We start from the raw sequence: 14,114 nt of genomic DNA, 5'->3' as shown, positions 1-14,114 counted from the left end.
AGATGATTAAATGGATGGATGGATAGCTGGATGGATGGATGGATGGATATATAGATCAATAGATAGATAGATAGAACCTACCCTACCTCAAATATATTGCATCCATTTCAGCTTAAGGTTTTTCAGCTAGTTTGTTAAAAATTCAAGATAATTCATAAAGAATATAGGTAGAATTAATTTTCAGTTCTTAGAAAACCATCAAAACTAGTAGTGAGAACCTTTATTTCTTTATTTCTAATGTACTCTTTTGCATTATTTTTAATTTAAAAAAATGTTGAGGCCAGGCACTGTGGTGCAAGCATGTAATCCCAGCACTTTGGGAGGCCAAGGCGGGAAGATCGCTTGAGGCCAGGAGTTCAAGACCAGCCTCTGCAACATAGGGAGACCCCCCATCTCTTCAAAAAATAATAATAACAAAAAATTAGCCAGGCATGGTGGAACACACCTGTATTCCCAGCTACTCAAGAGGCTGAGGCAGGAGGATTTCTGGAGCCCAGGAGTTTGGGGCTGCAGTGAGCTATGATAGAGCCACTGCTCTCCAGCCTGGATGACGGAGAAAGACCCTGGCTCTAAAAAAAAAAAAAAAAAAAAAAAAAACAGAAAAAAAAATTGTTGATGGGTAATTTTTATACACATAAAGGAAATTAATGACAAGTAATATATTTTATCAATAATAATTCTTTTTTAAGTTAAAGAAAATCACTAATTTTAGTGGAATCAAGAATGTCTAGTAGTATAAGTGACCCAATTTCATAGCAGCACACAAGAAGCCTTCTATTCCCTCTTCCATATGCATGTACTAGATAATAGGGCTCTTCTTTCATGGACTTGGTGGTGTTTAAATGCTTGAAGACGTGTTCCACACTAGTAATGAGGCCAAGATGGCATAATGCAGCACAGGATGATTACATACAACAGTGACAGTTGATGTAGCTCTATGGATTTAAAACTTCCAAGAATACCTAGCCCTGGGATCAGAGCATTGCTAGGTTGCTGGTGTATCCACGTGAAGGACCCAGATCACTTCTGGGAAGTTTAGAAGGTCAGCCCACCATGGAGGGCATGTTAATTATGTTCATCCCATAAGATACAAAACTGAGAGAACGAGAGAGGCACAGAGGGGAAACTAATTAATGTTCCATTTATTTTAGTATAAAGAACAGAACTTCCTGCTGGAGTGGCTCAAAGCTCAAGGGATTCGGTACTTCAGCAGGGTTCCTGTATCCCAGTTTATAAAGCTTGGCAGTTGCCAGCAAGCAAATCTGATGTGAAAATTTCCAGGTTTATTTGTGACTGTTAAAATGGGAACATATGAATTGCTAAATCTCAAAGCAAATCCAAATGAAACAAAAATCATAAAATCAACTTACCACCCTTTTTTATTTTGTCTTTGTGTCTTTAGCCACGTTGTAGTGATCCAGGTGCCATTTCAGCAACAGCAACATAGCTACACACTTGTGTACCACCTTCCATACCATGCATCCCCAGGTGCTTTGCGATGCAGATAGAAGCGAGGTTCCAAAACCAGGCCCTGCTAATCAAGCACCCTTGGACTAAATTTTCTTCAGAGCTGAATTTCTCAGTAAAAAATAAATTACATATGAATAACTATAGCTGAATTCCCTATTGATATACAATCTGGTAATTTTTAAAACTTGAATATATCTTTTATATGTTTTATATAACATTCTCATTTTAAGTGGCTTTAGCATTATATTTTGACAACACCCATCCTCAATCATAAAACTGCTAAAGGGATTCAGCGTTATAATGAGTTAACCTGTAGAATGTGGAATTCTTAATCTAATAGCATTTCCCTGCATAAGACATTTTTAATAGGTACCATTTCTGCAGTTCATTAACCTAATTTTCTAGTAGGCCTCCATTAAAATAGAGCCTCTTTAGGCTTCTTTGACCAAATTTTGACATTAATTTTATAGTACAATTTGGTTGACTTGTTCAAGAAATTTAAATGAGAAAATGTGTTGAATACAAATAAAACTTATTTAGACATTACTTGGTTCATGGGGGATGAAAAGCAATTATGATGCTAATTTTAACCTCCTTTTTGTTATTGAGTACTTAAATTCAATGCCTCCATCCTAACATGATGGAAGAATTGAGGCTTCGCCCTCTGACCACCTCTGAATAGAAAACTTAACTGGAAAGTTAAAGCATAAAATAAAAACTACCTGTAATTATGCACGCAGTACTATTGCTTATGCCCTGTTTCCTTTTTCTCCTCCTTTTTTCTCCTGATATGTATCTTCTTAAAAGTGCCAATAAATGGTAAGTTCCCCGATTCGCCCCATGGAAGAGTTGTGGAGGGAGTGGGAGTGTGTGTCTTACTGGTAGATTCTGACGAAGCCAGCTGGTGCTGCTCTGTGCTGGCCTGCATGTTTGCCTTTGTAGAACATTCCATGTGTGATGTGTTGGTCCACAACATTTTGTCAAGCTTTCTGATACCAGAGCATGCAAAGTGATTCATCAAAATGTTATCCCCAAACCAGGTTCCCTTTTATTTTTCCATTCTTCTTTGATTTCATGTATTAAGTCCCCATTTCCATTGCTAGCTTTATAAGCCACACCATTTTGTGCACTTTTATTTTGCTCACAGAACATTTGTGCAGAGTTTATTTATGTCATCATACGAACTACTGAACTAACGTTTCAGAGAATACAAGACTGGTTTTGCACCAGGTCTTGATGAAGTTTCAGGTTGAAACTTTCACAAACTTTAGCACTGGAAGGCTAAAGGGCTCTTCTCAATTAGCTTTGTGAAAGCAATATATCGTTTGGACTGCTTTGTAAAAGAAAGATTTCTGCGCATTCCTATCAGTATTGCCAACCCCATTTAAATTTCTAAACATTTAACTTTTCTTTTTTGCTGAGCCATCGTAGGGAATTTTGCAGCCCTAGGTGAGGGGATGCCAGGAGCCAGCTTCTTAGCATTCTCAGTGATGCCGACCTAGCTCCCTGGCTCTCCCTCATTTTCTCCCTGGCCTTCTTTTCCTAGATGAAACCCACACGATGGCCAGCGATACCAGCAGCCTGGTGCAGTCCCATACTTACAAGAAGCGGGAGCCGGCCGACGTGCCCTATCAGACCGGGCAGCTCCACCCCGCCATCCGGGTGGCAGACCTCCTTCAGCACATCACACAGATGAAGTGTGCCGAGGGCTACGGCTTCAAGGAGGAATACGAGGTGAGCACAAGCTCTGTGCCAGGGCTTTCCCATTCCTTCTTGGACTACCATGCCAGGTACTGTGCTCCCAACTCAATCAGAAAGCCAGAGGAAACCTCCTGCCCTGAGAGATGCCAGAAAGAGATGAAGTACAGTTGTCCGTCAGTATTCTGGGGGATTGGTTCCAGGACCCCAGCACATGTCCAAGTCCCGGTGTGAGCCCTGTGAAACCGGAGAATCCAAAAAGCCAGTCCTCCAGATCCATGGGTTTTGCATCCCAAGGATATTATATATATTCTTTTCAATCCTCATTTGATTGAATCTGTGGATGCAGAACGCTAGGATATCAAGACCGACTGTATTTTATCTGTGGATCCACTTTCATCTGATAGTAAAACTTATTACCAAGAAGTTCACATGTGTTACATGGAAAAAGGAAGAATGCTTTGCCTTTTACCTTATTCTGCACAAATATACAATGAAAACAAATTTACCAGGGTCTCTTCCCCTCCCCATCCTGTTTTTTCCCCTTTTTTTCTTCTTCCCTCTGTCAGAATTAAGTTTTAGTTAATGTCTCCCTCCCCATTCTTGATCACCTTCCTTGGCTTTTCCTGTAATTATGATATTAAATCCTAATGATTTTGTAGTCATTATCTCAGGAAGAAAATGTCCACTTAAAGCAATTATAGACCAGCCAGCAATGTCATGTGGTGGAGATCAGACAGCAGTACAGGGACTGGCTATTGTCATGGCAGTGACAGCCATTACTGTCCAGCCAGCCCAGAGAGCATGCCACTGTCTTGGGCTCTTGTGTGGGCAGCTGTCAGGGACATTTCTGGGAATAATGATATTCTCCGAATACATAAAATATAGGGCTTACCCCTTCCACACCCTGTGCCATTAGTTAATTCTGTCAGAAGGTCATTCAAGAATTGAAGAGAATTAATTGATTGAAGAAATCTAATTCAAAGAAGCATGCCATCCCTTGAGTGGGTGGTTTGGGGCACAGGGAGCAGGACAGGAAAGTTGGATTGCTTTTTTATGTTATTAAAATCAGTTTGCAGTCATTGATGAAGATAAAGTAGCATGCTTACTCAGAGTAAAGATAGGATTATGTAGACATGTGGTTTTTTTAAACCTTAGAATGTGGTTCTGGTCTCGTATTCAACTAACTAGTCAGAGTTGGGAAACATCTTGTCTGGAATTAGAGTATTTTTGAAATCTGTTTCTACCACCTGGATAGTCTGTGAGTTTCAAACTCTGTTTCTTCTCTTCTTGTGGGCACACTCACAACACTTCATTTTATTTTATGCCCCAGATACTGCATTGTCTTGGGTTTAACTCTCTTTCCAAGCTTGATCATCAAAGATTCATTACAGCAGTCAAAGCAACACATGGTACCACTGTTGGCGGAGCCAGTGCTACACTTCTTTTAGGAATAAGGCTTTGGTCCAAAGCAGACATAGACACACTTTGCTCTGCTAACATGTGCATCCTGGTGTATTGCCAGTGATCTCAGTTCAGAAGACTGTGAAGCCAAACAATCCCATCCAGACCATGCCCCAGGGTTCGATTGAAGTCCAGAAAATATTTTCGGTTGAAGTTCTGCATTTTAGCAACCCTGAAATTCTTAGATTTATCTTTAGCAATTCAATGTGTAAATTCAGTGAAATTGACTGCCTTTGCATATTTCCTCATGCACTTTTAAAGTCTAGCTTAGGAATTAATAGGATTAAGAGTAAGATGTCCAAAAGCTTAATATCGTATGAAAGACAAAATTAGGTTATTGAGAAAATATAAGCCTAATGAATAGTGATGATGTCTAGGTTCTATCCAATATTCTGAATGCAGATATTGCTGAAATGTTTATTAAAGATGTTAATGTCAGAGAGATTAGTTTTAGGCTCAAATAGCAATTCATGAAATAACCTGAGCCCAATTTTCCATGGACTATTTAAAAATACCTACTTCCTATAACATGCTATAGACAATGCATATTTGAAAGATGTAGAAAATATTTCCCATTCAGATCTTTTAAATAAATATGATTTATAAGTATAAACTGAAATATTGTATACTAATTTGAACCATATTATGACTGACAACTAATTTAGTTCTCAAAATAAAATGTTGTATTCATTAACTACATTGCAGAAAACTTTTTCTCATTTTAGCTATTCCGTGATCAGAGAGGACTGCTAAAAAGTGAATACTTTTAAACCCTAAAGCCATGGTTCACTTCAAAAAAAAGAAAGAAAGGAAATAATGAACAAAACACATATACTAGAGATGATATCAGGAACAAATGGGAAGGAGATATTGGGAGAAGTATGAAATGGGCAGTTCTGTTAGGAATAATCCCGTCACTGAGTACTGTGCCCCTCGTGCCGCCCTCCTGGAGGGATGCTGATGTTGTTGTCTAGTGGGGAAGATGACAGGGAAGTGAGGAGTGGTGATGGTGGGTGGGCATGCCTGTGCTATGGCTGCAGAGAGAAGGGGACGCCCCCTAAGAAGCGTGTGTCATGGAATGACATGCTCTGGTCTTGATGGAGGCACAGCCAGGCTTCTGGGAACTAGTGGTGGAGTGAAAGGTCCCAGACTGCAGGTACTCATATGTCCCACTTTCTCTAACCCCAGGGAGGTGTTATTCTCATGAGAATCTGGCAAATCCTTAAACAGTTATTTTTTTGAAGATTATTTAGTTTTTAGACCTCTAACAAAACAGACCTCTTTCCATCATGCTGTAAGGTATGCATCCTTTTCATTAACACACACCCAGAGTCAAGAGTGTTGAGTGCTAACTGGTGTAGTGGGAGTCTCTGTGCTCTTCAGTGAGGCCATCCCACCCAACAGATACTGAGAGGCTGTGCTTTGGAACACAGGCTCTGGCACCAGACTGCCTGTATTCAAACTCAGCACTGCTTCTTATCTGTGTGACCTTGGGCGAGTTATCTAACCTCTCTGGGCCTCAGTTTCCAAATCTATAAATAGAATAATTATGGTCTCAACCTCAAAAGGTTGTTGTGAGGAGTAAATCATTTTAATGTAGGTGCTAGAATTATATCTGGCATATAGTAAGAGTTCATTTGAAGTGTTAGCTAGTAGAAGAAAAAAAATACTAATGTATAATAAGATCCAAGAGCAGAAGTTGACACCATGTTCTTTATAGGGAAACTTTGTTATACTGAGGTTTCAGTAAAACTCTCATCTCTTGTGCATAGCAGTCTGAGGATAGAGTGAGCCACATGTTATGGAAAGGGGTTATACTTTTGCTTCATCTCCAGGGCTGGATAATTTTCTTACCATGTACCATATATCATCAAAAATTCCCGTTAACAAGTAACTTACACATAAATAGGTAGACTTGATTCTATGGATTAAGAGTTTAAGAACTGAAAAAATAAATTTTAAGAAATGTATGCTATCATGTTTTATTGCTATAATGGTATTTCCATATCTAAGTTGGAGAGTCCTAAGGAATACTATAACTCTAGACTGCATAATCTTCCTAAAAAATTATTGGTTGCTGCATTGGTGTCTTTGGCGAAGTAGGATTTGGGGAAGAGTTTAATTTTACCAATCATACACTATACATGGCGCCAGGGATACAGAGGAGAACTGCTTCTCTGCTGTCCCCTGGGGAAGCTGACAGGGCAGGAGAAGGCAGCCAGGTAATGACTGCAGTTTGTCCAGTCAAACCCCACACCGTCTAAGAGAGATGCACAGGCATACTCTGAAGGCCAGTGGGGTCACCTGAGCCAGCCAAGAGCAAGGATGACTTCTCTCTTGGAAGATGAGCGGGAGTTGACCAGGAGAAGGCAAAAGAGGGTAGCCATCCAGGTAGACCCAAAAGCAGGAGAATGGGGTTCTCTGGGGAAATGGCAGGAGTTCTATGTGCCTGAGTCCCACGACGGGCTGGTCTGTGGGTTGAGGGCGGTCAGGGCTCCAATCACCAAAAGCACCTCCTGTGTCACACTGAGAGGTTTGGACATCATTATAGAAGTCGTAACAGAGAAGAAAGACTCAAATAGCCTGAGTCTCATTCCTGTACTTGGATGGAGAGCTATTTAGTCTGAACAGCTCAATTTTAAAATATTATTTGTATGAGGCACACAGGCAATTGCTTAAAAGGTAATAACCCCAAAAAAGTAAAGGAGAAAAGGAATGTGTATTTAATTTAAAAGTTCCTGTTGTTCTATCTCTATTCAAAAATGCCGTGGAATGCTTGGCTTCAAGACTTGTTGAAGCAGTGAATTACTTCAGTACTGAATCATCTTTGGGGATAAAATCTAAAGAATGGCTCTGGTTGTTGCTGTGACTCTATGTAATCATCCCATCAGCCTTTCTGGTCTTCTTCAATCTGTGTATATCAGGAAAAGCCAGTCATTTATGTTGTAAAATTTTTTTGAAGTAGTGATGTTCTCTCTGCTGAACAGGTTTCAACCAATTCTTCTTTATCGTTTTCAAGACAGCAGTGTCTCAAAATTGGCCTAAACACCAGAAGGATTCATTACTGATCAAGTAGCCGACAGAAGTGTGTCCAAACAAGAGCAGACCATGTGGTGGGGATGAGATGGAGCAGAGCTCAGTGCAGATTTTTTATTTGATTTTGTTCTAACAAGGTAGTCATATGGCACCTCTCACCAGGGAGATGCAATAATTTGATTCAAAAGAAACTCAGACATGAATCACAATAAAGAAGTAAACATGCTGAATTGAACAGAAAATGGCATGTTGTCAACAGAGAGTGGTGCAGGGACCTCTCCAGGAGAGGAGAAAGAGCGGAAAGGGCAAGTTTGTTTATGTTGCTGTGAGAGAAGAGCTGCCTGGTTCCTCTGACAAGCAAAGGGCAGTCTGTGCTAAGCCTCTGCGGGAAACCTTTGGGCTCCCCAGAAAAGTAGAAGAGAGAGCGCTTCACTTACGAGGGACAGACAGGTCAGACTCAGCCACCCTGCCCCACGCAGACTTCTGGGCCTTTCTCAGCTGGAGTTGAACAGGGACATTTGCCATGACTGCAGCTCTGCCCTGAACCCTCACACCCAGCCCTAGACAAGGGTGTGTTGCACCCCTTGTAAGTGGCTTGATACCATGTCAGGTCCAATGTTGTGGTGATCCTGTGTGAGTGGAGAGTGAGTTCCTCCCCTTCTGCAGTCCCCAAAGGACCTTGTTGATGGCTCGATTATTTTTTTTATGCCTCAGTTTTTGAACTGATTCTAAGTCCCTTTGGGGATCCAAGCAGAAAGACAACCTTAAGTAGGAAAACAGCCAAATTATTCTGAAAGAATATGTTTTGCTATAACTGTAAAATTAAGATAAAGAAAGGACGTCAATTGAAGGCTACTTCCAGAGAGGATGTCCTGAAAAACACAGATGGTACTATTTTATTAGCTAATAGTGTCACTCTGGGGAGCAAAAAAATGATTTCCAATTACTAGAGCTGAAACGTATCAAAGGCCAAAGTAATTCTTTGCATCCTATTCTTCAAAAAAAAAAAAAAAAAAGTGTGTGTGTGTACGTGTATGCATCTAAATATATTTAGAAAAGCATTATCTTTATTCCACCTACTTTTTTTGTTTTTGTTTGTTTTGTTTTTGAGACAGTGTCTTGCTCTGTCACCCAGGCTGGTATGCAGTTGCACAGTCTCAGCTCACTGCAACCTCTACCTCTGGATTAAAACAATACTCAAGCTTCAGCCTCCTGAAAGCTGGAACTACAGGCTCGCACGACCATGCCCAGCTAATTTTTGTATTTTTAGTTGAGATGGGTTTTTGCCATGTTAGCCAGGCTGGTCTCAAACTCCTGACCTCAAGTAATCTGCCTGCCTCAGCCTCCCAAAATGCTGAGCCGCTGTGCTCGGCCCCACCTACTTATATTATGCCTTTCTCCTGGGCACAAACACTGGTAATTAATTTTATAGTTGAACATGAAGATTGTTTTAAACTGGGGAATTGAAAACATTATGCCAGAATCTTCAGAATTAGGTACAGTCTATGAAGTTTTCTGAGGAACCTGGATTCTCTTTAAACACGTCTGTCTCCTAGTAGCTCCCTTTAGGTCTTTTTTAAACATATGAGTTGTATATCCCCCCACCTCTTATCCTTCCCCCGTTTTCTAAGTAAAATAGCTGACTTTGTTAAATGCAAGCTCAGTGTTTTATTTGCTGCCTTTGTCTATATTTGACAAAGCTGTGGCAACTTAAGAAAAAATTATTATTAAAATGTCTCACCTGCCCTCTGAAATCTTGTTTTTTTTTTTTTTTTTTTGGTGACTTAATCTCACTCTATGGCCCAGGCTGGAGTGCAGTGGTGCCATCTCAGTTCACTGCAACCTTCGCCTCCTGGGTTCAAGTGATTTTCCCAACCCAGCCTCCCAAGTAGCTGGAGCTACAGGCACGAGCCACCACTCCTGGCTAATGTTGTATTTTTAGTAGAGTTTTTCACCATGTTGGCCAGGCTGGTCTCGAACTCCTGACCTCAGGTGATCCGCCCATCTTGGCCTCCCAAAGTGTTGGGATTACAGGCGTGAGCCAACCTGTCTGGCCCAAAATCTCACTCTTATTTACTTGTCTCCTACCTCAGTGAAGCCAGCTGTTCTTGTCTGTTTAATGTTGCTACAACAGAATACCTGGGGCTGGGGCATTTGTAAAGAAAAAAGGTTCTGCAAGCTGGGAAGGAGAGAAGCATGGCACTGCCTTCTGGTGAGGGCCATGTGCTAAGTCAAAGGGGAATTCACACGTGCAGTGAGAGAGGACCAAACAGAAGGAGAATTGCTTTTTTCATTTTTTCTAAGAGACACTCTGTTGCCCAGGCTGGAGTGTAGTGGTGTAATCATAGCTTACTGCAGCCTTTACCTCCTCAGCTCAAGAAATCATCCCACTCACCCTCCTGAGTAGCTGGGACTACAGGCACGCACCGCCAAGCCCAGCTAACTTTTTTTATTTTTTGTAGAGACAGGGTCTCACTATGTTGCTGAAGCTCGTCTTGAACTCCTGAACTCAAGTGATCCTCCCAACTCAGCTCCTCAAGGTACTGGAGCTACAGGCATGAACCACCTCCCGGAATTGCCCTGTAACAACCTGCTCTTGTGGTAACTAAGCCAGTTTTGCCAGAGCATGACTCACTCATTACTATGAGGATGGCACCAACCCATTCATGAGGGATCTACTCCCCTGATCCAAACACCTCCCACTAGGCCACACCAGGGACCGGATTTCAACATGAGTTTTGATGGGAACGAGCAACCCATATTCAAACCATAGCACCAGCATATCCTACTAAAAGCACTCCCAGAAAGACACCTGCTGTCTGCAGAGATCGCAGTTCTGACTCCCTCCCTTCAGATGCCTTTCCGTGGAAAAGGCCTTGAGCTGGGGAGGACAGGCTCTGGAATTTTGAGACCAGCCCAGCAGCAGGGCGCGAGAGGAGGGCGCCCTGGGCACCTGGGCTCCCGCTTGTTGGGAGTTGGTCGGCAGAGGGAGAATTGCACACACTTCTAGATGACTTTTCAGAATGGTGCAGGGCAGCCCCTTCGCTGGCTTTTGCACAAAGAAGCAGGGGCAGGTGGAATCAAAGGCACTTTGTGTTACTCGGCTGACAGAACATTGCCTATGAACAGCTGGTTCATAGATTCTGTGTGCAGTCCAGAGGGGGAGGCGCCCCTTCCCTCACCTCACTTTTCAGATGTGCTTTTCAGATGTGCTTTTCAGTTCCTGCTTCATATTCCAAGGGACCAGCTGAGTCAATGAATTGGCACAATCAGTGCAGGTTGTTTTCTGTCCCACAGGATACAAAACAAAACAAAACAAAACCATTGAAGGCTAAGGATGGGGAGCTGGGGGTGGGGAGGCACTGGCAGGCACTGTAAATGCAGTAAGAATCACACAGCTGTGTCTCCAGTGGCTGAAGCAGCCAAGTGATTTTTGACGTTCTTTTTTCCTTTAATTATTATGGTGCTGGTGAGCTAGGTCCATAAGAAAATGATAAACACAAGCTATTTGGGCAAGTAAGGTGTATGTGTTTATGGGTACTTTCTCAGTGAGTGAAAGTTTCTGCATATTTTTAAATAATGCAATAGAGAGTTGGTTTTGACATGAATATTTGTTTTTTTTTTTTCTAAAGTACCAATAGAAAAGTGTGTTTTATGTGTTGCCTGCTTCACTCAGTCTGCCCGCTTTCGGGGCCTCTTTCACATTAGCTAATTTTTTATACAGTTTTCTTTTGCCCTTGCCTGATGACATCATATACAAGCTCAGACTTCAGAAAATTAGATTAAAAATTGTTATTTCCTACAACTCTCCATGCTCCCGCTGATGATAATTCATGGCAGTCGATATTTTTCTATTTGTGTGAAGCACTTCTAGGCAACTGTCTGGTTTCCATTTTGAAGCTGGTTATTAGAATTTTCTTTATCTAACCTGAAAGAAGTTAAGCAATTTTCCCACTTGTTAACATGCTTTTAGTGTCAGATGCCATTAGCCACAAGTGCCTTCTTGGAGGACCTGGCCCAGAAGGGATAGTGAACGTGCCTGTGTGCCAGCATCTGCGGACCTTATGTGTGTCTGGTACTGGTCCTGCTTTTGATTAGTTTGATGCTGTCACCACCCACTAACATAGTCAAACTAGATTTTTCACGTTTGCCATTGCCCCTGCCGCTCCCTCATCTCCACACCAGCAGGCTCAGGTCCCAGCTGCTCTCTCTCCTCCCCATTTTCAGTGGCTGCCCTCTCTCCCCTCCCCTAGGGCCTGCCCTGATCACTTGTCTGTGCCATCGGAAGAGTCCCCTGACTTGTCTTCCTACCTAGTCTTTCCCCTTCAAATCTGTTCCAGACTCTGCAACCAGTTTTCTTTGTACGACATAGATGTTATCATGTTTGACTGATGCTGAAGACTATGCCACGGATTCTTTCCAAAAATAAGAACCTCAGCATAGCACGTTCAGCCCTCTGTGTCACGACCTCACCCTGTGTTTCAGGCTTTCGTGGTAATGCAGGTGCTTCCCACCATGCAGGCTGTGCTCTGCTTCTGCTCATATACTCGCCACCTCGCCATCCTCCAGGCCTCCAGGGCTCATGCTGCAGGTTGTGGCCTCTGCCTGGCCGTGACTTCAGCTCCTCCTTCACTTGCCAAATCCCTTTAGACACAGCTCAGATGTGACTGCCCCCCAAGCTGTCCCTGATCCCAACCAGAAACAACCATTCCCCCTACAGTCTCAGAGCTCTGTGTTTGAATAATATAATAGGCAATATATTAACTGATAATACAGTAGGCAATATATTAACTGATAATATAGTAGGCAATATAATTAATTGATTTATTCAGTACATATTTGACAAACAATACTGAATATGTGCTGAATTGATTTCTATGTAGTTACACCTTGTAATTCATATTTGATGAATTGATTTCTGCGTATTTAAACACATACACCTGTTCCTGGGGAAATGATAGAGATGGATATAGAACTATTAAAAAATGCAAGCTCAGGATGTTACAAATCATCATATAGGATCGGGTGGGCTAGGGGTATCCAGTCAGAAAAATTGTACTGACCAACTTGAACCTGATCAATACTGATCACCTAAAAATGGAAAGCATAGATGTGTTCCATTTGGTCATTTTACTTATTGAAAGCCAACCTATGTTTAAAAATTTGAGGATAGACTTTTTTTTTTTTTCAAGATGGAGTCTCACTCTGCTGCCCAGGCTGGAATGCAGTGGTATAGTCTGGATTCACCACAACCTCCATCTGCCGGGTTCAAGAGATTCTCCCACCTCACCCTCCCGAGTAGCTGGGACTACAGGCATGCACCACCACACCCAGCTAATTTTTGTATTTTTAGTAGAGACAGGGTTTCACCATGTTGGCCAGGCTGGTCTCGAACTCCTGACCTCAAGTGATCCACCTGCCTAGGGCTCCCAAAGTGCTGGGATAACAGGCGTGACCCACCACTCCCAGCTGAGGATGGACATTTTTAATACCTGTTTGCTTTACATTTCTTATTTAACCTTGTGGCAGAAATGAAATATATTTGGTCTTTGTCCCTGGTTCCTGACACTGAGCTCTTAAAACCCTTGGGATTTTATGAGTGATAAGAGCATCTTTTACTAAAATCTAACTTTATGCTAATGATGACTTAGAGTGGCGCCTTTAGCCTCAGGATGGGGTGGGTCTCCAGAAAAACCTAATGATTAGAGAGTTGGAACTTTTTCAGCCCCACACACCAACCTCCAGCGAAGCGGGGTAGAGGCAGGTAGAGATCACACTCTCTAAAAACTTGAACAACAAGCTGTGATGAGCTTCTGGGCTGCTGAATATATACATGGAGGTGTTGGATGGTGGCACATCCACAGATGGCATCGAAGCTTGGCGTCCTGGCCCCATACCCAGTCCTATGTACCTGTTCGTCTGGTTGCTTGCTTGTATCCTTTATAATAAACCAGTAAATGTGTGTTCCCTGAGTTCTGTGAGTTGCTGTAGCAAATAAATTAAACCTAAGGAGGATGTCATGGGAACCCTGATTGATAGTATAGACGATACCCTACTACTGGGGACTGGCATCTGAAGTGGGGGGGGCCATCTTGTGGGACTGAGGCCTCAGCCTATGGGATCTGACTCCAGGTAGAAAGTATCAGAATGGAAGTGAATGAGAGGACACGGAGTTGATGTCCACTGGAGAGTTGCTTGGTGTGGAAAAATCCTGCACATCTGATCACAGCAGTGTTCTGTGCTGGGCTGAATGTGTGAGAGGAGGAAAAGCACTTTGGCTTTACCTATCTCTTACCAACTGCTAATAGAAGCAATGTAGAATTATTTACGTGAGACTCTAGTGCATTTCATAACATGGCTATTCCAACAAAGAAACTCTATATCCTCATAGACAGTCTCACAGCTCATAAAGGCATTTCAGAGTCAAGTGAGGATTTGAGGGATGG

General features: G+C 42.2%; 1 protein-coding gene across 10 annotated transcripts in view; it reads left to right on the top strand.

The window, feature by feature from the left end:
* The window catches only part of PTPRM (protein tyrosine phosphatase receptor type M), an 844,030-nt gene that overhangs the window by 687,266 nt on the left and 142,650 nt on the right, over nucleotides 1-14,114 (top strand). For 9 of the 10 annotated variants that reach the window (XM_009252252.4, XM_054537539.2, XM_054537541.2 and 6 more), the window contains one exon: nucleotides 3,017-3,204. In XM_009252252.4, the coding sequence (XP_009250527.2) occupies nucleotides 3,017-3,204 (188 nt within the window). 10 annotated transcript variants of the gene reach the window in all.

Source organism: Pongo abelii, chromosome 17 (assembly GCF_028885655.2).
Source record: "Pongo abelii isolate AG06213 chromosome 17, NHGRI_mPonAbe1-v2.0_pri, whole genome shotgun sequence".
NCBI classification, from domain to species: domain Eukaryota; kingdom Metazoa; phylum Chordata; class Mammalia; order Primates; family Hominidae; genus Pongo; species Pongo abelii.
The sequence above is the reverse complement of the archived record's forward strand: the minus strand, read 5'-3'. Positions and strand labels throughout refer to the sequence as shown.